We start from the raw sequence: 27167 nt of genomic DNA on the forward strand, positions 1-27167 counted from the left end.
GTGCCTGGCAAGATTATGGAGCAGACCCTCCTGGAGACTATGCTCAGGCACATGGAAAATAAGGTGATTGGTGACAGCCAACACGGCTTCACTAGGGGCAAATCGTGCCTGACAAATTTGGTGGCCTTCTATGATGGGGTTACAGCATCCATGGATAAGGGAAGGGCAGCTGACGTCATCTACCTGGACTTGTGCAAGGCATTTGACACTGTCCCGCATGACATCCTTGTGTCTAAATTGGAGAGACGTGGATTCGATGGATGGACCACTCGGTGGATAAGGAATTGGCTGGATGGTCACACTCAAAGAGTTGTGGTCAACGGCTCAATGTCCAAGTGGAGAACGGTGATGAGTGGCGTTCCTCAGGGGTTAGTACTGGGACTGGCACTGTTCAACATCTTTGTCGGTGACATGGACAGTGGGATCGAGTGCACCCTCAGCAAGTTTGCCGACAACACCAAGCTGTGTGGTGTGGTCGACATGCTGGAGGGAAGGGATGCCATCCAGAGGGACCTTGACAGGCTGGAGAGGTGGGCCTGTGCAAACCGCATGAAGTTGAACACGGCCAAGTGCAAGGTCCTGCACATGGGTCGGCACAATCCCAAGCACGACTATAGGCTGGGCGAGGAATGGATTGAAAGCAGCCCTGAGGAGAAGGACTTGGGGGTATTGATTGATGAGAAGCTCAACATGAGCCGGCAGTGTGCGCTTGCAGCCCAGAAAGCCAACCGTGTCCTGGGCTGCATCAAAAGAGGTGTGACCAGCAGGTCGAGGGAGGTGATCCTGCCCCTCTACTCCGCTCTTGTGAGACCCCACCTGGAGTACTGCATCCAGCTCTGGGGGCCCCAGTACAGGAGAGACATGGAGCTGTTGGAGCGAGTCCAGAGGAGGGCCACGAAGCTGATCAGAGGGCTGGAGCACCTCTGCTGTGAGGACAGGCTGAGAGAGTTGGGATTGTTCAGCCTGGAGAAAAGGCAGCTCCAGGGAGATCTAATTGCGGCCTTCCAGTACCTGAAGGGGCCTACAGGAAAGATGGTGAGGGACTGTTAATCAGGGAGTGTAGTGATGGGACAAGGGGTAATGGGTTTAAGCTGAAGGAGGGTCGATTTAGATGAGATGTTAGAAAGAAATTCTTTACTGTGAGAGTGGTGAGGCACTGGAACAGGCTGCCCAGAGAAGCTGTGGATGCCCCCTCCCTGGAAGTGTTTAAGACCAGGTTGGATGAGGCTTTGGGCAACGTGGTTTAGTGGAGGGTGTCCCTGCCCTCAGCAGGGGGGTTGGAAGTAGATGATCTTTGAGGTCCCTTCCAACCCAAACCATTCTATGATTCTATAAAACAAGAATAAAACTCATAGACAGGATTGTTTTCAAAAGCAAAAATAATAATCACTGTATTTTGCAGATATGTGATTTATAGGATCGTAGTTAAGACACAAGAAATTTTAAAATTCCAATCCCAAAAGGTTATTATTTTGGTCCACCAAGAAGATGGCATTAGTATATATAGCTTTGCACTACCTTTACATGAACCTCACCCTCCAAAACTCGCAGCTTCCTACATAATGCAGTCCTCAGCAGGCTGAGTGAAGAGAGAAATAAATCATGGTGTGTACTCTTCATCCATTGGGAAAATATCAGATACCACACCTGGAAATTTGGTACAAATTAGGTCAGATACAGAATCATTATAGTTTGTTCCACATTACATTGATTGTTGGGGCTAGGGCAGGCATCGAGGATGCGTTTCTGTAACAATGCATGGCCTGTTTAAGGAGTCAGAAGGACACTAGTCTCATTAGCCAACATAAGATGGCAGAGATGTTATGTTGATGTTAATTTGATAGACTTGCCCCTTTCCTGTGTTTCTAGCAGAGAAAAAAAAATATTTTAACTTCATTATTAGAGTAGTCACTGAGCTGGTAGATGGGAAGTTCAAGCAGTTTACATTGACAGGCATCTGAAGGCAGTAAAACACAAATGCAGAATTGCTTATGGGGTAGCTGGGCCATGAGACTTGAAACCACAGCAACAGCGTTAAGTCTGGCTAACTTACTGGCCCATGAAAAACAAAGAGCTCAAATCGTTACAAGGAGGTCTTCATTCTAAGGTGGTTCTCAGGACTGACAGAAAATGGGGAAAATATCTCTAAAATTAGTTGGGAGAATGTTATATTTCTGAAGACTTTTAAAAGGTCGAGATTTATGATGACAGCAGCAGAGCTAAGGTGACCAGAGTACCTCTTACTGCAGAAGTCCAGTTGGCAAGCTGGTTATTTAAAGTCAAGTCTAGAAAGGTGCTAGGTGGGTCCACAGGGAAAAAGATGTCAGCATTGTTATGACTTTGTTCAATCTCTCTTCTGCTAACATGAGCCACCTTCTCCCCTCTTGCCCTAGTCACATCTTTATGCATAATTTAGCTCCTGCTAGAGAAAATGAAGAAAGTAATAAATCTTAGAATCACAGAATCACAGAATGGTTTGGATTGGAAGGGACCTTAAAGCTCACCTAGTTCCAACCCCCCTGCCATGGGCAGGGACACCCTCCACTAGACCAGGTTGCCCAATGCCCCATCCAACCTGGCCTTGAACACTTCCAGGGAGGGGGCATCCACAGCTTCTCTGGACAACCTGTTCCAGTGCCTCACCACTCTCACAGTGAATAATTTTTTCCTTATATCTAAAAATCCTCTTTAGGCTGCTGCCTGAGGCTCTGTGAAAATCAGCATTGGCTATGCAGATGGACGTTTGCCTTAGACTTCCATCACAGGAGAGCAGCCCGATGGCTTTGGGATTCCTGCACACAGAGAATGAACCTAGAGCTGCATTCCTGAGAGAAATGCTGGAATAAGTGTCACTAAGGCATTTTTTTGCTGGATCCTACCAAGGGCTGACTCTATATTCTGAGTTTCTCTGTCAGGATCTTCTGCTGGCTCATAATGTAACATAATCCTGTTGTATGAATTCGTACTTTTTGCTTACTGCCAGAATATTTCTGATTATCTTGCTGGGTTTATCTTCAACAATAGCCATTTTTCAAGACAGGCATTTACGATTGCATGCCTATTTTATCCTTCAGCACATCAGAAACAGACCCATGACATTTTTACCTGTCCACCTAGCATTCTGCACACTTTACATTTTTAGCAAATTCTGGTTCTAACTAGAGGAACAGAATTTCCTTGGTTAGGCCCACAGTTTTCAACTTGAAAAAACCAAGAGTGTAACAGCTCTCAGTATGTTTTTAGTGACAGCATGTGGCAAAACAACACATTGCAAATTTCCAAGAGTTAGGTGCCAAAATGGAAACAAGTCGTCCAGCATTTTTGTTTTTCAGTAACATCAGAAGTCCCACAAGGTGCATTTCACTTCCTTTGACCAGCGTTACAGTGGCCAGGTTCACTTGTGCATTCTACCAACCGCCTCAAAAGTTGATTTTCCAATATTTGGAACACTAAACAAACACATTGTTATGGACAAATTCCACATACTTTTATCCTATGCATTACAGAATAGTTCACCCTAGTGCATAATTATCACCAGTCTAATTTAGCAACAAATTATGCCCATTTCAAACTACTTAAAATAATTACCAACTTTTTTTTAATGCAATAGTACAACATGCCAAGTGCTGGGGCACACATCACGTCAGGCACCTTTTAGAGTCTGTTTCTCCCATTAATCACCGCCAGCACACATCTGGTGACTCGCCCTGCTAAACCCACATCTTTCCTTTAAGAGTTTGGTAAGGAATGATCCAGTTCTTTGGTAGGAAACAACCCCAAGCTCACATCTTTAACCTCTGAAGCCTTTCACCCTTTATCCACCTTCTTTTCTCCTTCACCTTTCAGGGAACATAGCTATTCTAGTACTGTTTCTTCAATAAGAAGATAAAGGCAATTCAGGCCCCCTCGTAAACAGTTTTCTTTTTGGCAAAGCAAACATATGAACACCTCATACTCAAAGCCAAAATACTTCCTCAAATAATTTCACTGTTTCACCTGAATAAGGATATCGACTTGGTGTTTCTTCCTAAGCCACCTATTCCTAGAACTGGAAAGAAGAAAATTACCTGTAACTGTTCCTCTTCAACAGGCATAGTCTATGTGAATTATCACAACCCACTGTCCCACTCTTTTTCTCTACAATTCCTTCATGTCTTGGGACTCTAATATTGAGGAGGAATGAGAACTAAAAGCATGCAATGTATCCTTTATGAATACATGTGCATCAGCAAGAGATATATAGCATATATTTGCCCATATAGATACTACTGTGGATAAAAACTTCAACTAGTAGTGTAGTGCATTGACCCACAATGATAACTTAAATACAGACAACAGCTCTTGAAGAAGCTACAGCTCAGGTCTGGTAGACTTTAAGAATGGCTTAAATCAATGCAAATCTGAGGACAATCTGCTGCATGCACTACATCTTTAATTATCTAGTCTTTGTCCATTTCCAGCTTGTTAATGAATTATGCTATCAACATTTAGTTTGTGTATCTTCATGAATGCCACGGATAGTTTCTATGTACGTGACAAGCCTCTCTGCATTTGTGTTAACTTGTTCAGTCCCCCTTTGAACTCAGGAGAGCTTCTATCACCCAGAACATCCTGTGGCGAGTCACTGCACAGCTGGGTCTCGCACAAAGAATCACCCATTATACCCCCTATGCATCTGCCGCTTGCTGGCATGACCCGACACCTCACAGTTACCGTGTTGGGAGGGGCAGGAGAGATCAACACTGACCTACTTTCTTTAACACCACTTACCACTTTACAATCTCTTACCACAGGAGGTTTGGGGTTTTTTTCACCAGGCTGATGAGTCTTAACTTAGTTGCACGTTGCCCATCAACGAGCTGATCATTCTCGCTCCTTCTCACCTTCCCCAAGCCGCAGCACGTCCTGGCTGCGGTGTGAGAAGCGTTACTTGCACGCGCCGCTCACGGCCCCAGAGCGCCGCTTACCGTGGGGCCACCCACTCCCCTCAGCTCTCACCTGAGCCGCAAAAGCCGCTCGCAGCTCTCCGCTACCAGCAGGGCGCTGACTTTCCTGCCTGCTCGCCTACACCCCGGGCGGCGGGCTCACGTACCGCGGCGCAGGCCCGCCGCCCGCCCCCAGCACCTCTAACCTCGGGAACCGGAAGGTGTTCCGGAGCGCGCTAAGGGGCCGCTGCCGGCGGTAAAGGGCCTGCTCGTGCATGACCGCCGCCTCGCTTCGCCTGGCCCCGCCCCGCCGTGAGTACCGACTCGCATCGTCCCGGTGCAGCCCCACGGGGGGATGGAGCCAGCTGCCGCTCGGCTTGCCGTATGGTGAGGGGTGGCCGCCGAGGGGAGCCGCCGTGGCTTAGGGAACACCTACGCCGAGAGCGAAATGGCGCCTGGGACGGCACCGGGTGGTTCCGGCTCCGGTTAACGCCGCGGGGCCTTTCGGTTTGGCGCTGCAGGCTCTGGGGCAGCAAGCCCTGTGCCTGGCTGGCTTGTCACTGACCCAACAAGCTCGTGAACTTGTTGCACCTATTTTTTCTTATTAGATAAAAAAAAAAACCAACAAAAACCCAAACAAACCAAAAACCCCCAAACATGGCCAACTAAAAGTTTAGCAAAATACACAAATTGTACTAGCAAGACTACCGAGGGAGGGGGAAATCCACAGTTTAATTCCATTTCTTCCTTTAGTTTTTTAGGCACCAAGGACTGTGAGGAGAAGCTACTCCAACAACCCCAGCTTTTATGTTAAGCACACGTCAGGGTTGGAACGGCATCATGAGCTTCAGGAGGAGAAACATGCCTTGCAAGTCACATCAGTTCAGGAGCATTGCTATTTTGGGAAGAGCATGACTGCCACTAGCATTTCATTTCTGTCACAACAGCAGGTTGTGACACAGCACTTGCCACGTTCAGCTTTACCAGACCAAGCATTCCTTCTATCTGCTGTCCAGTTATGAAAAACATGGTACTCCAGTCATCATTAAAGAACTGCCTTCAGCTATCCTGTATCCTCAGGACTCCAAAAGCTGGCTTCAGAAGCACAACTAGCGGAGGCCTCATTATCCAGTCTGTTTCTAATGATGTTTACCAAAATCTGGCTGTGGAAGACTGGATCCATGACCACTTGAATTTAGAGAACCGACAGGTCCTTTTCCTTTGGAGAAATTCCCCTGCTGTGGTAATAGGGAGACATCAGAATCCCTGGCAGGAATGCAACCTCAGGCTATTGAGGCAAAAAAATATAAAACTAGCCAGGAGGAGAAGTGGAGGAGGGACAGTTTACCATGACTTAGGCAATATCAATTTGACTTTCTTTACAACCAGAAAAAAATATGAACGAATGGAAAACCTGAAACTAGTTGTGAAGGCACTGAAAGCCTTGTGCCCCCAGTTAGATGTACATGTCACTGACAGATATGACATCTTGCTAGACAGGCAATACAAAATCTCAGGTACAGCTGCAAAGCTGGGAAGGGCAACTGCTTATCACCATTGCACCTTACTCTGTAACGCAGATAAGTTTGTTTTATCTTCTGTGCTTAAGAGTCCTTATAAAGGGCTAAAAAGCAATGCCACTCCGAGCGTGCCTGCCTCAGTGAAAAACCTCTTTGAAGAGGATCCTGGTTTAACTTGTGAGATGCTCCTGGATGCCATTGCTGAAGAATATGCTATGCAACACCAAATAGATCATCATATCACCTTAATAAATCCAGCTGATGAGACTGCGCTTCCTGGAATTAATAATAAAACTAAAGAACTACAAACCTGGGAATGGGTGTATGGAAAGACACCGAAGTTCAACGTAAGCACTTGTTTTAACATGGTCTATAAAGGTTCTGTTCTTGATGTTAAAGTAGATATGGATGTAAAGCATGGAAGGATTGAAGTCTGTAACATTGATCTGCCGGAGCAGTGGCTGCCACCAGCACTGTGCAGTGAACTGGTGAAGGGCCTTATTGGCAGTAAGTTTTGCCCAAACGAAACCACTACACTAGCAACAACATTGCTAAGACTGTGTCCACAAGATGACGAGTTGCACAGCAGGTGGAATCTGCTATGCGAGAGTATGAAAATGTTAATGTGACTTGCATTTTGAAAATGCAAGCTAAACTGCTGCTTTTTAAGTTAATTTATTGAAAACAAAATTAAAACATTAATTTCTACAAGCTGAATTTTTCTTTTATTAGTCATTAAAACTGTTTAATCTTGTGCTTTTGCATAATATTGCCTACCAGCAATTAGATTTCACACTGCCTGCACCCAAGGTTCCCAAACTGGATGTAAGCCACTGCAATAAGCTGCAGCCCTGTATTGCTCTGTGCTGATAGACATCATTGCTGCTTAAACCAGGGAAAATGGTGGAGGCATCACACACTGGCTCTGTAGCAGACAAGGTACGGATGGCTGACAGATGGAGAACTGCTGCTGTGCCTCTGTGCTGGATCCCCGAGGCTGCATCCCCCTTCTTGCAGATAGTGCTCAAAGGTCGTGTCTCAGCCCCTGAGCTGTGTGAAAAGGGATGTCCCCCTGGTTTCTGGCTGAAAGTCCTTTTGAAGAGTGCTGGTAACCCTCTCTGCTGTAGTAAGCTAAGCTTGCTGCTGTGTACTGAATCAGCCTAGCAGTTCTTCCCTGGATTAGGGCTTTTGTCTGTGCGTGTACAAAAGGATGGGGAAGGATTAGGAAGTTCAGTGCGGGGCTTTATGTGATGAGGGCAGGAGAGGCTAACTGGGAGGGAGGCCATGTGTGCCTCCTTTGCACCTGCACTGCCAGGCACAAAGCTGAGAGCCGCTGCGGCCATAGGTACTGGTATCTAAGCTAAAAGTGGGAACACTTCTTCTGCATTAGGGAATACACTTGCAAATACAGATCTAGGAGAAAAGGGTTACTTATGTTACCACCTAAGAGAAAATTTGCTAATGAAAGGCAATAGTAAACTGAAAATGACAGTTTTCATGTTAAATAAAAATAATAGCAGTATAAAGTAACATTACGAAAGGAAGGCTCAAGATGTTGCTGAATAAGCAGAACGCGATTTTGATCAGGTCAGAACAGAAGCAGTTTATTGCGACAGCTGTAGGAGAGAACCCAGTGCAGCAGTGACAGACTCTGCTGATGTGAACTCTGCCCAAATAAGGCAGAGAGTTTACACACCTTTATGTTCTATAACTCTTTCTTCACCAAACTGCCCTTGAATAGTAGAGCTAGTTAAATCTGAAATGGGAAGGTCATCAAGCAAAAAAGCCATAAATTCACCCTGTTGAGTGTGAGCACATCAAGGTAAATTCCATTCAGGGTGCTATGGCACAGCGCAGTTTACTTAAGAGTTTTCCCAGAGGGTTAACTGGGGTGGTAGGACTTTAAAGGAAAGCATGGTATCCAGAAATGAGGTGGATAGTTACAGACAAAGGGCTTGTTACCGGATGACATTCTAGGGTTGTCCTGAAATACCAACAGCGTTTACTACTTCTGAAGATAAGGGAACTGCAGGAAAATCAGAGGCATGTAAAGTGGAATGAGAAATGCCAGATCAATTAGGCAAGAAACAATGTTGCTGTTAATGGAGCAAGATAAATAAGGACCAGTCTGGCCTAAAGAAAGTAAAGGAGCAATGATGTTTATGTCCTTGGGGGTGTCCTAATCACATTTCTGAGGCTGTGGCATGAAGGAAAAGTTAACTGGAAAGTCAGGGTGACTGAACTCTACTGGACTTTAAAGACTTATGATTAGGTCTGTAAGGACATTGACTTCCAGCGTCCTTGTCCATACAGACAACTCTTGGCTGAAGCTCCAGTAGGGATGTCAAAAGGTCCCTTACCTTTCTGAGTGGCACCAACGGGATTTCGGCAGGGATCAGTCTGCGGTCCTCCCAGGTGAAGCAGGACGTGTGAATCCAAGTCACAGCACCAAATCCTGTCACGGAATAACTGCAAAGCAATTTTGATCAGGTGAAAACAGCAGCAGTTCATTGCTATAGGAGAGACCAGAGAGCAGCAGAGACAGCCTCTGCCGATAGGATCTCCGCTGAAGTGAGGCAGTTACAGTTTATGTACTTCTACGTTATACAATTTGTTCCTCACCAAACTATGAAATAAGCGTAATGTGGTAACAGCAGCAATTGAAATTCTTCAGATAAGGAGGATCTAGACAGATAGATTAGGGAGCCCTAGGCAGTATATCCTTTTATGAATACTTCACTCCTTTGATAATTAAATTGTGCCAAGGAGATTCTAGCTGCAAATATTTGTTAACTAGTGAGGCCTGCAAAGGCCTGTGAGGTGTTACTATGTTACTTGCACATTAGTTGACCAGTACTCAGTAGGAAATGACATGGCAGGAGTGACCTACCTTTATCTAAGGAGAGCAGTTGATGGGGGTGAATCCAGCCCTCGGTTAGTGGGACTGACAGGACTGCAGAGCTGAATGACACTTGGCTCACTCCAGCTGGGAAGGTGGCTTATTGGCTCACTCCAGCTGGGAAGGTGGCTTAAGCTCATCGCCACAGTTGGTGCCAGGAGGGACAGTCCTGGCTGCACAATCCAGGTGATGACCTGACTACATAAGTGCAAGTGGTACCAGAGAAGAATGTGGCCTGGAGTAAGTAAAATGATTGTGGAATTGTATTCTTAGCTTGCTCTGATAATTTTTTTTTTCTATTCGTTGATATACATTCCTTTTTGTACATGGTGTTCCTAATGACCATGAAAGGAACTATTCAGAGGTAAAGGGCTTAGAGGTAAAAATTGCAGTGCAGTGCCAACTGGTATGCCACTGAAGGCTTAGTTGTGCATATGTACAGATACTGCATATCTATGACATCTGCAAGGAAAGCCATAGTCTTAACTACTGAATTATAGTCTAATTAGAAAACAGAAAAAGTTCTAGCAATGAACAGGCAAGAGAGGGAAGACCATACTTGCCTCTTGTATTTGGACCACATCATAAGGAGCTACTACTAGAACAGAGGCATATTGTATTACAAGATGCAGAAAGCATAAAGATTTTTATTTTGATTTCCAATTAAGTATTAAGATTTAAAGTTGATCTAAAATATTTAAGGTGGCTTTTTATTTTGCCCCGTATGTTTGAAACTGCTGGAGTAGGTTAAAAGATACAAAGCTTCACATTCTCCCAATCATGGTTTATCTAGAAGGCATTACCCAGCTTCCTTGAATTACTGTATGTAGTGCAGAGAAGAATTAAAACAGATGACTAAAACTACAAATAATAAAAAATAACCTTTATTCCCATTAAAAATAGGCATATTTTATACACAACTGAATAAAACTGATGACTGACCAGAAATCTAGTATCACAGAGGCCAGAGAGCCTCTACGGAATGTTTGGGGGGACTGACTGGTAGCATACAGCTACTGTGGCAAGTATGTTATTCTTTTTGCTGATGTAACACTGAAAAGCTGAGACATTATTATGCAAAAGGATAAAGGCAGCAGACTACTGACAAACTGTGACTCAGAGAACCAAGCAAAGACCAGCTCTGTTTTTTCTTGATAGCTGTGGAATAGATTTGTAGTGTTAGAGGCAAGACTAAAAGAATAGCAGCATTAGATGACAGAAGGTGAAAGAATTGTAAAGCAAATAATAAAAAAAGGATAATGGAATACACCAGCCATCAGGAAAAAGAAACATAGGAGAGAGAAAAAGTTCTAGCAATGAACATGCTACTAGAATACAGAGGCATTTTGTATTACAAGAGCAGAAAACATAAGGCACCTATCAATCCTGAGGCTGAAAAGATTTTGATGGGACCTGCAAAAGAGGCCACCGCCTGTTCTTCATGTCAGAATATACGACTTCAACAGATTCTTGCTGACAATGATCAAAAACTCTTAGGAGAAAAAGCAGCAGCAGCTCACGTGATACCTTCTGCTTTCCAGAGGATGAAGGGAAGACGAGGAAAGATTTTGTCTTTTTTCCAATTAGCATATTTCTTAGAATTGTTATTAACAAGAAAGTTTCAGGGTATCCAACTTCTGGAAGAATTTAAAAATCAATTATTATTTTTTTAGTAGCAGAGAAATAGATTACTGCACTTCAGACTGGCACCACTAGCTGGAAGGACATTAAAGCTGGAAGTCAGGGAAAAGACTGGGAGAAGATCATACAACCTTTTCACACCTAACGCAAAGGGTGAAAACCCGGTATAAGAACATACCTCACGGAATAAAAGAACATATAGGAGTGACGGGGAAAAGAATACAGCTGTTTGTATCCCTTCAAGCCCCAAATCCATCATGCAGAGACCCGTAAGACAACCCTAAAATGTCTGTATATTGAACACTACAATATTTGTATGCAAGGAGCTTGGAAAATGGAATGTTATATTTGGGGTTACTGGTAAAGTCTGTGAAGTCAGGTATTATGGGATTGACCAAAACACAGCAGAACAGTAATCATGACTAGAATACAGGAATTAAAGGAAATAAATAGGGCTGCTTATAAAAGAGGACATGTGGCAGCCCAGCTTCAAATGTTTGTGAGGTTGTCAATTAAAGATGTAAAACCCAAAATTTGCTCAAGACAAAATTGATAGTGAAAATAAGAATTGATTGTAGAGAGGCCTTTGAGAAGCAGTACTGAGGGTCTGTTATGAAATCAAGATCAAATTCAGACATGGATTGTATTAATTAAGATTATGGGAGAAGTACAGTGAAGGAATTGTACAGTTGTGTTTTCTCAGACTGAAAAGTCTCAGATATCCTTAAACCTATAGATTATAAAAGCTGTGCTGGACTAAGTACTTAGAAGAACTGCTTCTGAGGGTGGACAGCAGGACTCAAATGGCATCTTCCAGTCTTACATTTTTATGCTTATAAAAACACTCATTAAAAGCAGTCATATCTGATCACATTTTCTTTGTATGTTTAGTATGAAAGACATCCACTGTTGTTTCATGACAAGGTCGCAAGTCAAAGTCACAGTATCCAATGCTGAAACGACCCTGCAGAAATTAACAGAATTGACATGGTGAACATAGAATGAGCTCTTCTACAGTGTAAGTTAATTAAAGAGGTCAAAGCATTCTTACCTGTGGTTTCTTAAAATAATCAAGACCCCTTCCAATCTTAATCATCCATCCATTGTTGAATCTGTTTTAAAAATTAATAAATTTGAATACTACGAGTATGTTGACTAAAAAGAAGTTATATCCACATGACACACAAGCTCCTTGTTTCAATCACAATTATTTCCTAGTGTAGCCGATACCTGTATGAACCATGGAAGACACTATTCTGTAGAAAGAGACACCTACTATTATGTTCACAGTTAGAACACGTGAAACTGTGGAGGGCTGATTTCATCCAGTGGGGGCCACTGCCTTCCACTTTGTTAACCACAGCTGTAATTAGAAATAGTCTCAAAAGTTATGGTTAAGTAGTTTGACTTCAAATAACTGGCATTCACTGATTTTTTATATCACCCACCTAATTTCTCGATCATGTATTGAAGATGAAAATGCAACATTCAGTGTTACTCCATAATTCCTCAATGATTGTTGTATTTCTTCCAAGCCGCTTATCTGCTGACTCTTCCCACTACCCTGTTAAAAGTAAAAATACCGTGGTAGGTTTGGTTTTTTAATGATATATTCTACTTCTGGTGACCTCTTTCTAAACTCACCAGCAAAACCTTTTTAGTAATAACTTAAACCGAAAGAAAGAAACTTGGATGAAGGCAGATTCGCAGTTTCAAAGACAGGATAAAAAGCAGACAGATTACAGGTACGCTTGCTAAGGGATGTGGAGGAGGAGCTCACTCTCAGCCCTTTGAAACTAGACAGGAATTACTATTTGAGCCAAAATAAGTGCAGTGATAGTTTGAGAGGTTTTAGCTCATCAAAGCCTCTAAAATGACAACTATATACAACTGTTGGAAGATTAAAAAAAACCATATCTCAATAGATAAAAAACTTTCACAAAAATATCTTTTCCATTTAAGATTCTGCTTACCAAGAATTTGTTAGAGTTATCAGAAAACTCTGAACTTATAAAATTGCTTATGTTCAACTATCACTTTTTTTTTTTTCTCTTAATCTGTGTTTTCTGCTGAAGGCATCAAAGCTTCAGTCTGTACTGGTAAGAACAAATCTATATTTAAAAATTAATATATATGTATTTGCATGTGGTATCACCTGAGTACGGGGAAATAGAAACCAAAATCTAGACACTTACTTCATCATAGGAAGTGAGGAGATGAATTGTTTTCACTTTACACGGCCCCTTAACTAGCATCTCGCAGAATCGTAGGAAGTTATACAACTGTAAAAGTTTTATTTCATTTAGTAACTTGGATATTTTTAGTAGTTACATCTGTATCAGTTACACCGAATATCTACTTGCCTGATGAACATGCCTAATGTACGGGTCCTCCACCCAAACTTCAGAAACAATCTCTGTAAGGTACTCTTGGAAAAGGTTTTCATAGCTGAAACCTGTTGCATTTTCCTCTATCCTGATTTGCTTATGGTATTTGCCATCTGAAAAGAAAATAAGCCTCATTTTCAGTAAAGATCATGACATAATTCTTAACCACCTCACCCATAAAATGGTCACGTAACAACAGGTGTTTAAATGCAAACAGGTACATTGCAGCTCCATACCTTGTTTCTCTTTCTCAATGTGTTTTTTAATGTCTTCAGCTCTGGTCATGTACTCTGATATTTTCTGCCGGTAACGATGCTTTTTTGCCTCATCTTTCGTGGCTGTGAATCAAAAGCACACAGGCCAGTTCTCCTCGGGGCGGGGGAAGCGCGGGGAGCTCAGCCCTGCCCGGGCCCCGGTCTCCCGGGGAGACGCCGCCACCTTTCCACCTTTCCTCTCCCTCCCCGTGAGGCGACGGCACACCGGGACCGGCCCTCGGCGCCAAACACGGCTTATGTCTCCTCAAAACCACACCCGGCTGGCGGCCTCCGACAGAACCGGGCTGTATTTAACAACTAACCGCCCCGGCGGTTGCGGTAAAACGTCTGTCAAACCGCCCCTTGCCCGGTACCTTTCACCACCTGCAGCAGGAGGTCGATACCCTCCTGATAGCACACCAGCGACTCCTGGAACCGAGACGCCAGGTCCAGTTCCACCGCCCGCTTCACCGTCTCCGCCCCGGCCCGCTCCAGTGCGGCGGTGCCATCGCCCCCCGCCCGCGACATGGGCGCCGCGGCGGGGACAGGGACCGGGGACGGGAGGGGGTTGGCACTGCGCATGCGCTCCGCCTCACCCGCCACCGGGGGCCTAGAAACCGAAGCGGAGGAAGAGGGAAAGGGCTGTGTTTCATCGTTGTGCTTCCGCCGGCACGGAACTGAAGTGCCGTGGTGTTGGTGGCCGGCCGGAAGAGTGCGCAGCGAGATGGCGGCCGCGGCGGGCCGAGCAGGCCTGGGGCAGGCAGCCGCTTGGAAGGTGGTGGCCCAGGATGCGGTTTGGTTCGGGAGCGACACGGCACCGGCGCCGCGCCTTTGGCTGTGCGCGTTCCGCTTGCGGCGGCGAGGGGCCTCCCCCGTGAAGCGGCGAGGCGAGGCGCGGCGGGCAACGGCCCTGTCGGTGCCCCGCAGCCGCCGCTGGGAGGGGGAAGGAGAGAGGGCGGCGGTCACGGGCGGCGCGAGGGGCCAAGCTTCGCCCCCTCGGGGCGGCACCACCCGGGGCCCGGCCGGTGCCTCCTCTGAGAGGAGAGCGCGGCTTTGAAAGGCCAGGAGTCTGCGGGTGCCCGGTGTCAGCACGGTCCGTTCTTCAGCCACCGAGAGGAGCTGTAATAGACGCGGGATATGTGCTCAGCCGGTCTGAGTTTGAGTGGCTGCGTAATCTGTTTGCAAGTATGAGGAGCTGTAAGGAAAGTCCCGACCGGTTATGTCCTGCTCTCTTTGCAGATCCTGGGGAAGAGGATGGAGGGGATGGCATCTGCAGTGTGGGTTCGTTGTCTCTTTACCAGGTCAAGAATTCCAGAGTCGGTATGTCCTGCAGTAGTTGAGAAACTGAAAAATACACATTACCCTACTTAATTCTGTGCTTTCTGTGCTATGACAGATTTCTAGAGACTGTGAAATGAGCAGGTTCACAGTGTGTTGGGTGAAGAACTGGCTGAAGGGCAGAGCTCGAAGGGTTGTAGTGAATGGGGCTAGTGAATGGTGACAGGTCACCAGCACTGTTCCTCAGGGCTCAGTCCCAGGGCCAGTTCTGTCCAATATCTTTATCCACAAGCTGGAGGCAGGAGTTGAACATACCATCAGCAAGTTTGCTGATGATACCAAGCTGGGAGGTGCTGCTGACTCTCTCAAAAGACAGGAGGCCTTGCAGAGGCATCTAGATAGATTGGACCATTGGGCAATCATCAATGGCATGAAATTTAACAAGAACAAATGCTGGATTCTGCATCTAGGACGGAGTAATGCCAGGCACAAGTATAAATAGGGAGAGGAGTGGCAGGGGAGCAGCCCTGCAGAAAGGGATCTGGGGGTGCTGGCTGACAGCTGCCTCAATAGGAGTCAGCAGTGTGCCCTGGCAGCCAAGAGGGCAAACCCCATTCTGGAGTGCATCAAACACAGCATAACCAGCCCCTCAAAAGAGGTGATTATCCTGCTGCATTTAGTGTTGGTGTGGCCTCACCTTGAGTACTATGTGCAGTTCTGGGCCCCACCATTTAAGAAGGATGGTAAAGGTACTCGAATGCATCCAGAGAAGGACAACAAATCTGGTGAAAGGGCTGGAAGGAATGTCCCCTGAGAAGCGGCTGAGGACTTTGGGCTTGTCTAGTTTGGAGAGGAGGCTGAGGGTGACCTCATTGCTCTGTACAGCTTCCTGAGGAGGGGAGGTGCAGCGGGAGGTGCTGAGCTCTTCTCCCTGGGATCCAGCGACAGGACGTGTGGGAACGGCTCAAAGTTGCACCAGGGGAGGTTCAGACTGGGCATTAGGAAGCATTTCTTTTAGCCTGGAGAAGACTAAGAGGGGATCGCATCAATACTTACAAATATCTAAAGGGCAGATGTCAAGAGGATGGGCCCAGACTTTTCAGTGGTGCCCAGTGACAAGACAAGGGGCAACGGGCACAAACTAGAACACAGGAAGTTTCACATGAATATGAGGAAAAACTTCACTCTGAGGGTGACAGGGCACTGGAACAGGCTGCCCAGAGAGGTTGTGGAGTCTCCTTCTCTGGAGATGCTCAAAACCCACCTGGATGTGATCCTGTGCAACCTGCTCTGGGTGATCCTGCTTTAGCCAGAGGTTGGACTAGATAATCTCCAGAGGTCCCTTCCAACCCCTACCGTTCTGTGATTCTTCACCAAGAGGGTGGTCAAGCAGTGGAACAGGCTTTCTAGAGAGGTGGTCAATGCCCCAAGCTTGTCAGTGTTTAAGAGGCATTTGGACAATGCCCTTAATAACATGCTTTAACTTTTCGTCAGTCCTGAAGTGGTCAGGCAGTTGGACTAGATATTTGTTGTAGGTCCCTTTCAACCACAATATTCTATTCTATTCAATAAATAAATAAAACTAAGAGATGGGAAGTTTGACTTACAGTTTACATTTTTAGGTTATTTTTTGTAAGATACCATCTAGTGTCAGTTGACTCTCTTACTTAAAATCATTCTTAAAGCCTGTGGAGAAACTTATTCTGAGCCTAAGCAGAGGTTGTTCAATGAGATGCGTATGAATTAAGTGCTGTGCTGGTATAGTGTTGTCCATGTATTTCCATGCAGTTGTATGGCCAAACTCAAGAGTGCAAACCATTATAAAAATATGTTTGACTTAATGTTATAAAAGCTAAATTTGAGGTCACTTTGGCCTTCTGAAAAGAAAGGTGGTTAAACATGTAACATATTTTACCAAGGTTGAAGTATTTATTTTGTAAACTATAATAATTCAGATATTTAGGAAAAAAACCTCTGTTTTTGTGAACTACTTATTCTAGGTATTTCAGCCGCGGCCTGGAGATCATGAAAAGTATGGAGGTGATCCTGAGCAGCCCCACAAAATCCATGTTGTTACTAGAATAAAAAGTGTAATTGGTCGCCCCTATTGGGAAAAGAAGATAATACGTGATCTTGGATTGGATAAAGTATGATTGTTGTTCTTTATACTTCATTGTGTACATCAGAAATGTAGAAACGTAGGGTAGAATTAAGGTGGTGGGGTTTTTTTAAGGACCTCAATTTTGCAGTCACAAAACTTGGATTGGTTTACAGTTGCTATAAATGTAATTGAGAAATTGATGTGTTTAAGAGCTGAGAGGAACATTATTGCCAAATGCCCATTTAGTGGAAATTTAGAATATCACTGTATGGTATTGTTATGCATGCCTGAGGAGAACCTTACCTTGAGAATTATGCTAAAATAATAAAAATAGTTTTGTAAATTCATAGAATTCAGTTTTCTCTGTGGGTCATACTATTCAGATATTGCAGGTAGGCAAATAAGACTCATTTATTAATGAAAAGGCTTCCAAATCCAAAAGGGATGATAAATTTTCAAACAGACTCTTAAGAATTTGTGTCAAAGATGTGTTTATCCAAATTTTTTAGGCCAACTGCACATTGTGCAAAAATTTGTCTAGTAAATGTTATATTACAGATCAATTTAAGATCTAACTGAAGCAAGCAGTCTTACCCCTAAACTGCTGTATTTACATTTATAGTATTTTTAACAGTTGGAAGAATTCTGAACATATTGATAATGTAATGAGAATAAAGCTGAACTTTTCATTCTACTGGAATCAAGAGTTTGATCAAGTTTTGATTTTGTATTTTGATATATGTTCGTGATGCATAACTTATTTCTCTAAATCTTACATTTGCAAATATGGTTTATATTTTTACTGATAGTGTGAAAAGTTCGGTGAACAGAGATTTGGGGTTTGGCAATGCATTGGTGAAACCTATTCTATCCTTTATATAGGCGCATCGGCCAAGACTGCACAAAAATATCCCTTCTGTGAATTCCAGACTGAAAGTTGTTAAACATCTGATAAGGTTTGTTAACTATTTGTTTAATTTGGCACACTTCATGTAACTCTCTTGTAGTCATAGGACTTCACCAAGCAAATTCTTTTGCCTGCAGAATACAGCCACTGAAACTACCTTACGGGTTGCCGACAGAAGAGGAAATGTCGGACACCTTTCTTACAAGCAATGGAGAGCTTGTCATTAAACGGCATCTGAAACCTGTGGATCAGAAAGAAATTAAGTCATAAGGTGTGCTGGTTGGATTTATATTTTATAAAATAAATAATTTAATGCCTGAGTTAAGAGTTTGTGTATGAAATATAAACTTAATTCTTACCCTGTCTGGTACGAACGGCAGACTTGACACCGATGCTTAAATAAGGATTCCATGTGTACAAATATAAAATTCAATATTGTTAATATTTGCCGTAAATATTAAATGAATGATAGGCTTTCTGGAAGTAACAGAAGAGTGATTCACATCTTGGTAGGTTGCATAGTTTTGTCTTTCAGGAAACATACTACCTCGCTTCATACATATTTCTTGATCCTAAATGTTTAATTATAATAGCCTAAGAGCTGCAGTCTGTGTGAAACTTGATAGGGTTTTTTGTGGGTTTGTTGTTTTTTTTTTTTCTTTTGTGAAATTGCAAACTTCAGATATTTGGAGACCCCGAAGCATACTTCTTTGATGCAAGCTAGTAATTATGGACTGCAAGTTTATAAAATAACACCTTTCACTGAAGGATCTTGAATAGTACTGTGTGCGTATTTTTATTTACAGTTTTAAGAATTGTGGCCAAAGTTAGGAAGGCGCTGCTGTATCAAATGATAAAGTAGTTTTCATTCCCACGAGCATAAATTCCATAGTTTACCACACTGTAGAGGAGTTAATCTTAATGACTGTATGTTCTGAGAAGATCAGAGGGATACAGTGGCTGAAAATGAATGTTTATCCTTTCTGCGTGATTGCAGAGAAGAGTAAACACCAGTGGGAGTTTAAAGGAATAGACATACCAGTAGAGGGACATAAAAGCTGGAGACAGTGTGTGCAGGAGAAAAAGAAGGCTAGGCTATGGCAGTGGCATTGAAGAGTGTAATGGCTCCTACAGACAGGCTGAAGGCAGAAATGTGAAATTGAGCTGAAAAAGCTCAGTTTCTCAACAAGCTTCAGGCTGTAGTCGGAAGGACACAGAAAATACTGGTGTTGGTCTAAAGTATATAGACTAGCAAGGAAAAAGTGAAGCAGGTAGATGAATGCTGCTTTTCTTCCCTCCATCCCTCCCTCCTTCCTTCCAGTATCTGCATAGCATCTTGTGCTGCAGTGTGTTCTAACTGCAATCTCTGTGTGGCGTTGACCACGTTCCCCACAGGGAGGTACTTAGTAAAGCTGAAATTTCAGCCCTTTTGAAGGACGTATGTAGTGCATCCAAGGTACAGGGTATGCTTAAAAGAGATGGCACAAGTACAGGGGCCCACAAAATTAGGCAAATGGGTCTTGTTGCTGAGGGGTAGCAAATAAAAGTCTTGTAGCAGACTTGGTGGCCCAGAGAACCAAAGCCAGGATCACTCAGCCTTACCAAGCACCTTCAGGATTTGTGTCCACGGCACTGCAGCCTGGTGAATCTCCAACAGAGGGAGCGCTGCCAGTTCTGTTGTGCACAGTATGTCTATGAATATGGATCTTCTATTCGTTACACTATACAGATGCTGCAGCCTTCAAAAGTACTGCAATGTAAACCAGGAAAAATGTGTTAATGAACAAGCTGGCTTGGTACTGTGCACGACTTAGTTTATCACGTGCTTTTTAAGTTAGAGCAGAGCTAATAACTGCTTCTCAAGTACAGACAAGGGAAAATGCTTTAGATAGTATCTGTTATTCTGGGTAAGATTTAGTTACAAAAGATGTTTACAGCTGTCTTTAATTGATGAGCTGGGAGCTTTAATAAAAAAGGAAATTATATTTTCTTAGAATTTTTAATATATGTGTAAGTTTGGGTGTTTCTAACATAGTGTTTCCTCCAAGGTTACAACTGTCATACAGTCAATCTGCTATCCCAAACCTGCTCTGTATAAGCATACGTTCTCTAAAGATTTTCTCTCAGGTCTAAGACCTGAACCTACAGGGTGCTCAAACAGTGTGTGTCCATGTCCTTTCATTAATGGAGCATTGTTAATGCTTCATGTAAATCTGCATGAAGTACAGGTAAGAGATGCTGCCTTTTTGTGCAGGGAACAAACAGGCTGACTTAAGCTGATAGCAAAATTCAGGTTGGAACATACCTTGCAAGTCTCTAGTCTGGCCTCCTGCTCAACGTAGGGCCAGCGCTGAGGTTAGAGTCAGAACTTTGTCCAGCCGGGTCTTGAATATCTCTGAGGACAGGGACAGCTCAGCCTCTCTGGGCAGCCTGCTCTGCTGCCTGGCTGTCCTCATGGGGAAAGGTTATATGCCAGATACAGTCTTGTATCCAGTCTGAACCTCTCTTCTTTCAGCTTGTGCCTGTTGTCTCTTCTCTTCTCACCTTGCACTACCAGGAGGAGCCAGCCTGGCTCCATCTGCTCAGTTGTCCCTCACAGATAGGTACTGTGGGGCTGCTCTTTGGTCCACCTGAAGCTCTTCCTTCTCATGGGGCTCCAGCTCCCACCTTGGTGTCTCTCTGCTGACCTCACTCTACTTAACTGGTCTTTCCTGTGTTGGGGGGCCCAAAACTGGATGCTACTCTAGATGTGATCTAACAGGCACTTAGTAGAGGCATGTAATCCCTTCCCTTGGTCAAGCTGTGCTTCTGTTCATACAGCCCAGGGTACCCTTAGCTGCCTTTGCTGCTTGAGCTCACAGCTGGCTCGTGTTGAGCTTGCTTGTTGGGTAGGAACCGTTTGCTGTGTCTACCTGCTGTAGCGTTTAAAATATATTCAAGCAAATATTTGGTGCAGTATGTGGTAACAATGTAGAAATGTACTGTTTTAAGAATAAATCTCTATTTCTGTGCTATTGCTCTGTTGCAGATTCACTTACTGTTTTGGATTTGGTAATTAATACTGTAGTCTAATACAGTGTTTTAATAATAGTATCAGGATATTTTTAATGACAGGTACAAAATACTAGCTATAAAAAAATGCATCATATTTAAAACAAACAAACATACAACCCTCCTGTGTCTTTGTTATTTCTCCTTTAGCCCCTAGTGATATGCTTGAGGGGGTTTCTTTAACCACTCTAAACCACTTACTTTTCTGCCCTGTGTCTTGAAATGGCTGAATGAACCCAACAACTCTGAAGCTAAGGCTCCCCAAAAGCTATATTATATGATTGACTAAAAGGATCTGTTTATTGTGCATGAACTTGTATCAGATTTTATAAACTACGTGCCATTTTAAAAACAGGATGGAATGTGCATATTCTTACTCCAGACCCTGCATTGAAGCTAATATATAGCTTCAATAGAAATACTCTTTACAGCAGCTTGAGTTTTACAGATTGTTTGCAATTGTAAATGCTAAAGTGAAGTAGTATCAAGGGCAAAAAAAAGTTAAGGATAGCTTAGTTTTTTCCCTCCTGTCACAAGAAACAGCTGCTTTGAGGTCACACCACCAAAGTTAAGAGCAATTATTCTAAAAGGAAATGATACACTGTGATATATTCTTCTGGTGGATTAAACATATGCAATATTTATTGCAAATATTAAATTCCAAAATAGCAAATTGTAAAAAAAAAATTTTGTAGTGCTATTAGACATGTGTATTGACAGATAAAATCTAAGGCAGATAAAATCTTGTTAAGCAGTGTTATAACTTTCTTGCAGCATTAATCTGCTGCTTGAGAAACTGCAAGCACAGGTGAAAACTCTGCATAAATATTCTCATGAAGTGAGATAAAAAATAAATGGCAAAAGATAGGTTGCAGTTCAGATTATTAGCGATGTTATCTTTTAAAGCGATTTTTTTTTTTTTCCTCAGCTGGAAAAAAAAAACATTGAAAGCTTGCACTGGTTTCTAGTTTCATTGCCCTCCCCCATTCTTATTCTTTCTGGGGGAGAAATCCAGGATTTTTTTTAATTAGAAGCAAAGTATGCAATCAGTGACTCAAATCTAATCATCACTTGGATATCTCAGTATCCATTTCTCTTATAAAACTTGGCTCTTGCAACCACATCATTGGCGTAGTCATTGTGTGTTGTGCCAATATCCATTCTGTCGTAGCTCTGGACGTTGTTAGGGCCTGCATTATAGGCTGAAATCCCACCTGAAATGAGTGAAAGAAACACATAAGCAGGGGTGACACTTCATCAGTAAATAAACAAATGAACACAAATCACAACTTAAATGTGTTGCTTTGGTTTTCAGCGCTCTTTTTCACCAATATTGTATTACCATTTCCAGCTATTTTTGCCACGGAGGTGTTCCTTTTGTGTTTTAACTTTGTGAAGAAATTATAATTTCCTCCTTTACATCCAGACTATATGGTCATTGTCCCCTAGCTATATTTTGCTAATATAACATCTTCGGTTGTATGACTGTTTCCTTTTGTGCATATTCCTTCACGTCTACCCGTATTCCTTCACGTCTACCCGTGTTAATAACCTCAGACATATTTCTATTGTAATTGGAGTAAAGGGATCCAACTGTGACAACTGCAACTGTAATCAGTGCTCAAGAATATAACCATGTTTCCTTCAGAGAGAACCATACGGTTTCAAAATTAATGTGTTCCTTCTTTGGAGTTGCCAGGATAGTAGCTTTCTGTAGGTGGGTATAGAAACGCAAAACAAATGAAATGGAGAGAGGTGGGGAAAAACCCAGCCTTTACTCCTTGCAACTGAAAAATGTCATGATATTTGCCAACCGTGTCCTGGGCTGCATCAAAAGAGGCGTGACCAGCAGGTCGAGGGAGGTGATCCTGCCCCTCTACTCCGCTCTTGTGAGACCCCACCTGGAGTACTGCGTCCAGCTCTGGGGGCCCCAGTACAGGAGAGACATGGAGCTGTTGGAGCGAGTCCAGAGGAGGGCCACGAAGCTGATCAGAGGGCTGGAGCACCTCTCCTATGGAGACAGGCTGAGAGAGTTGGGATTGTTCAGCCTGGAGAAAAGAAGGCTCCGAGGAGATCTAATTGCGGCCTTCCAGTACCTGAAGGGGCCTACAGGAAAGATGGTGAGGGGCTGGTTTATCAGGGAATGTAGTGATGGGACAAGGGGTAATGGCTTTAAACTGAAAGAGGGTTGATTTAGATAAGATGTTAGAAAGAAATTCTCTACTGTGAGAGTGGTGAGGTACTGGAACAGGTTGCCCAGAGAGGTTGTGGATGCCCCCTCCCTGCAAGTGTTCAAGGCCAGGTTGGATGGGGCTTTGGGCAACCTGGTCTAGTGGAGGGTGTCCCTGCCCATGGCAGGGGGGTTGGAACTAGATGATCTTTGAGGTCCCTTCCAACCCAAACCATTCTATGATTTACGATATTTGCCAAGTTTTCCAGAAGCCTGCTAGAAAGCCAACCACATCTTATTCTTCTATTCCTTTTAGTGAGTGTCAAGGAATATGTTCCACACCTCAATAAAATGAACTGGGGGACTGGGATGTGTTTAGTTTCCTGAAGTGCTCAGTTTTACAGTGTTACTGTGCCTGACTTTTATGTGTATGAAGTGTTTTAAAGGTGACATTTTAAAACTGACAAACCTCTACCTTTGAGCTGCTGTTCCTTTGTCCATGTTGGGAATTTCTTCTGGATTTCCTTTATCATGCCACACAAAATCTCTGTGCCTTGTGCTAAGTGCTCTTCGCTGTCCCATGTCCCGACAATCTTATGGTACCGTTTGTCAACCTGAAAGTGAGACAGCAATATCAGCACACCAGAAAACCCCACTATTTATCCAGAGTTCTTCATTGCTTACAGGCTGCTTGTGTTAATTTTCATCATTCATCTCCCGATTTACCTCTTTGGTAATTCTGTAGAGAGGAAGCAAACTTAGCTCAAGGTGCGGGCAAAACCAGCAGATGTGTGAGTAGCAGACTATCGGTGCACTGAAGAGGAATGCCTGCCCCACCTCCTTGTCTGCCAGAGCCTTAAAAACCCTACACAGCTGCTGCTGTAAAGGTGACGGTGCAGAAAGCTGGCGTACTGCTGTTCAAGATTTTCCAGCTGCAATGTGACTGCTTCTCTCCTCCCCAGCTGCGTCAAGGGTGGGAAAACCCCTTGGTCTCTGCCCCAGTTCTGCTCTCCTACTTCTCCTTCTCCTTCTTCTCCTTCTCCTTCTCCTATCCATGGGGTAGTAAAGCACAAGTCTGAGAGGGCCAGAGCTGTTAGAAAAGCGGATCCCAATGCGTGCAACAAATGCTTAGGGATTGTACGGATAAGTGTACAACTTGGCAAACAAGTGAGGCGTGAATGTAGGCATGAATAATGAAGCAGGATCCCCCACTAGCCAGGCCCCTGTGGTGCATAAAGCGTAATTAACCTGACTGTGTGTAGCTGCAGCATACAGACCTCCGTGCTTAGTTTAAAAAAAAGAAAGCTTTTTGAAACAAGATTTTTTATCTACAGTATGAAATAGGAACAATTAATCTCTTCATTCGCAAGAGAGCACTAGGAAGCAAGCAGCGGTTTCACAGTGCAAAAGCAGTCTGCTCGTACCCTGACGCTCACCGGGGTCCTTCCCCAGTGCTGGGAGCTGCCAGCCAGCTCAGTGTTGGCTTTATTCTGGCCAAAGAGTTGTCTGAAAAGGTTAAAGGGGTTGCCTTTCAGCGGGCCCCCTGCTGCTCTTCTGACTTTCTGCTTCAAAAGAAGGATGAGGTGTGTGTTTTTAAGAAGGTTAACCATACCTGCATTAAACCAAATGCATTTCCGTGGTCACCCCAGCCATCCTTCAGCACCGTCCCAGCATGTGACTCTCGAGAGATAATACCAGCAATCACAGCTGGATCAACACACTTGCTGTTGCCGACTTTTGTAATCTTCGCTTGGTATTTCTCCATGTTCTTCAAATCTTTTTCTGCAATCTTCTCTGAAGCAGGAACTCCTACAACACAATGTGCATGACTTTTCATTTTAAAAATCGGAAACAAGTTGTTCCTACAGTCATTATGATTGAGCTGACATTTTGAATCCTTCTGAATCTATTGAGAGAGAAGCAATGATAGAATTGAACAATTTTGCTGAAGGGTAAGTAAGTGCCCTAAAAATCAATACACAGATGATATAAAGACATTTTTTCAAATGCAGAGGGCAGTTCTTTAATGTGCAGACTAAAAGGTGGATCTTCTTGTTTTAAATCTAAGCCTTTGGTTGTATTAGTCCCAGATTTAGTTTCTTTTAATTTAGGACTATAGTGGGGAAATGTTCAGAAACTTAGGTCATGAGGGAAACCCCCTTAAAGGAGAGAGAAAATCAGGCCTGATGGCAGGAGTTGGATGCACCCAGCAGACCTTGCATTTTCTCTGTGATGATCTTGAATGTTCCTTAGAACATCTCAAAGGCAACTCTATTCCCAACATAAACTTATGTGCCCAGGTGGGATCTTTGTTGGCTGTGGAAAAATCTGCTTGCTTGGCAATGACTGACAGCCAGAGACCACATAATAGGCATGAGCTTGTGCGTGGATGTAAGGGGAGATGAACAACTGAATTAGTGCCTACCTGCATAGCTCAGACCTTCCGGTTTTGCGGTTGCCTCCGAAGCTCCATTTGTGTCAACATTCAGTATATTCCCGTAACGCTCCAAACAGCCTAAGAGCAGTATTTACAATCAAACGTCAGGCCAGCGCAGTGTGTGATGCATGCCATTAAAATGTTTTCAGATCCATCACTGAAATCCATGGCATCATTTTGATACTGGTGCAGGCATTTGTACTAGGAGATGCGGTCATGATACCGTGTGCTCTGGAAAGGATTACATCTCAGTCATGCTAACGTAAAACCAGAGCTTAGCTTGTGAGGTGAACTAGCTTGTGCACAATTCATCTGAAATTTTAGCTTGCCTAAAACTTAGCTGTCTAGTCCAAGCTTGTGACTTGGGCTGCCCACATAGCCAATGGAGAAAAGCACCTCCAAGAGGCAGTTTTTCTATTCCAAAAAAAAAAAAAAAAATCTATGAGAGCCAAAAGAAATCCTACACTACTTACTGGCTCCAGCTTGCTTTTCCATAGCTACCGTCAACAGGAAAAATCAAAGAGAAACATCCTTCAATTACATCCATTAAAATTTATCTGACTTGCAGCTTGTTTGACATGCAATTTATCTACATTTATCTGTTGCCTGAACATGCTGTTGCAGAAGGGAAAACACATAAGCAACAACCAAGAGGAGCAATGCTAACCCAAGCCCAGCAGTTAATGGAAAACAGACTTTGGTACAGTGAATTATTTACAAGAATATTAGACAAATATCACAGACCTGACATGTTTGCTGCAGGATGTCTCCCCACCTTCTCGCCATGCTTCCTAGAGACAAACGGGCTTTTAATCTGCTGGCGGTGTTTTGGAGCAGCTGACTCAGTGCATTTCCCGCACGCCGCTGGTCTTACGAGAAACAGGAACGCCTAACAACTTCTGGTGCGTCCTCTCAAACACAACAGGGTTTCTGCTCTACAGCACATTACGATTTTAAAAATGAAATACCTTTTAATTTAATGTAAAACCCTGTTGCTAACAGTTTGGAACTAGGAGAAGCCTCTGAAAACAACCGCCCCCCTTCAGTTCTTGGAAGCAATTACGTGCTGACAACAGGAAAACAGGAACCCGTGCTTTTGGGTGTAATAAAGTTTCTGCAGGCAAAGACCCAGCAACAATAACATTACACAGGGCTGCAACCACTGAGAATTCGGATATGCAGAGACTGTGCCAGGTGCCTGTTGTTATCCCCTCTCGTACAGTAACAACAACGGTGAAGGCACAAGCCCAAATGAGCAGGCAGCGTGGGTCAAAGCTGCTGTAGCAGTTCAGCAGTCAGGAAAAAAGCCACTGGATGGCAGAGCTCCCAGCCACTACTAATTCGTCCCGACATCCGTCTCCCCTCCCTGGGAAATTTTATGAGGGTGAAATGCTGTTTCACTCTTTTATCAGCTCTTTCACATTTTAAGCTGGGGAATTCATCTTGTGTTATAGTGTTGAAAGATTCAATTCTGTGAATTTTTCCTGTACTGTTGATGCCTTACGTAGAGAACTGGCTGCAAAAAGTCACAGCAGCCCTTGTATGCAGTTCTTCATGTTCACGATTAGGAGCAAGTTTAAAGAAAGTTGAAACAGAG

The 27167-nt window shown here is 43.7% G+C and overlaps 4 protein-coding genes across 4 annotated transcripts in view; 1 reads left to right on the top strand and 3 right to left on the bottom strand.

The window, feature by feature from the left end:
* The window catches only part of TSGA10 (testis specific 10), a 39749-nt gene extending 34331 nt beyond the window's left edge, over positions 1-5418 (bottom strand). The window contains exon 1 of the mRNA XM_054813701.1: positions 5246-5418. The gene's annotated coding sequence lies outside the window, so the exon portion shown is untranslated. The remainder of the gene's footprint in view (positions 1-5245) is intronic.
* Positions 5148-7158, top strand: LIPT1 (lipoyltransferase 1). Its single transcript, XM_054813702.1, has 2 exons — positions 5148-5237; positions 5679-7158. The coding sequence occupies exon 2, from the start codon at positions 5944-5946 to the stop codon at positions 7072-7074; it is 1131 nt and encodes a 376-aa protein (XP_054669677.1). The 5' UTR covers positions 5148-5237; positions 5679-5943; the 3' UTR covers positions 7075-7158.
* A 3050-nt stretch (positions 7159-10208) lies between these two features.
* Positions 10209-14308, bottom strand: MITD1 (microtubule interacting and trafficking domain containing 1). Its single transcript, XM_054813703.1, has 7 exons — positions 14001-14308; positions 13609-13710; positions 13349-13485; positions 13181-13267; positions 12434-12549; positions 12037-12097; positions 10209-11949 (listed from the first exon to the last, which is right to left on the bottom strand). The coding sequence occupies exons 1-7, from the start codon at positions 14206-14208 to the stop codon at positions 11854-11856; spliced, it is 807 nt and encodes a 268-aa protein (XP_054669678.1). The 5' UTR covers positions 14209-14308; the 3' UTR covers positions 10209-11853.
* A 6915-nt stretch (positions 14309-21223) lies between these two features.
* On the bottom strand, positions 21224-26724 carry LOC129201865 (lysozyme g-like). Its single transcript, XM_054813713.1, has 5 exons — positions 26315-26724; positions 25559-25648; positions 24746-24942; positions 23609-23747; positions 21224-22177 (listed from the first exon to the last, which is right to left on the bottom strand). Exons 1-5 carry the CDS (start codon positions 26319-26321, stop codon positions 22044-22046), a joined length of 567 nt encoding a protein of 188 aa, XP_054669688.1. The 5' UTR covers positions 26322-26724; the 3' UTR covers positions 21224-22043.
* Between the last annotated feature and the right edge of the window lie 443 nt (positions 26725-27167).

Source organism: Grus americana, chromosome 1 (genome assembly GCF_028858705.1).
Source record: "Grus americana isolate bGruAme1 chromosome 1, bGruAme1.mat, whole genome shotgun sequence".
Taxonomy (NCBI): Eukaryota; Metazoa; Chordata; class Aves; order Gruiformes; family Gruidae; genus Grus; species Grus americana.

Coding starts and splice junctions, on each gene's coding strand:
- LIPT1 (XM_054813702.1), top strand. CDS start 5,944: ATGAAAAACATGGTACTCCAGTCATCATTAAAGAACTGCCTTCAGCTA.
- MITD1 (XM_054813703.1), bottom strand. CDS start 14,208: ATGCGCAGTGCCAACCCCCTCCCGTCCCCGGTCCCTGTCCCCGCCGCG. Junction 13,268..13,348: donor ACATTAGGCATGTTCATCAG/GCAAGTAGATAT, acceptor AAACTTTTACAG/TTGTATAACTTCCTACGATT. Junction 11,950..12,036: donor ATTATTTTAAGAAACCACAG/GTAAGAATGCTT, acceptor TAATTTCTGCAG/GGTCGTTTCAGCATTGGATA.
- LOC129201865 (XM_054813713.1), bottom strand. Junction 24,943..25,558: donor GGAAGGTCTGAGCTATGCAG/GTAGGCACTAAT, acceptor ATTGTGTTGTAG/GAGTTCCTGCTTCAGAGAAG. Junction 22,178..23,608: donor AAAGGAACAGCAGCTCAAAG/GTAGAGGTTTGT, acceptor CACTCATTTCAG/GTGGGATTTCAGCCTATAAT.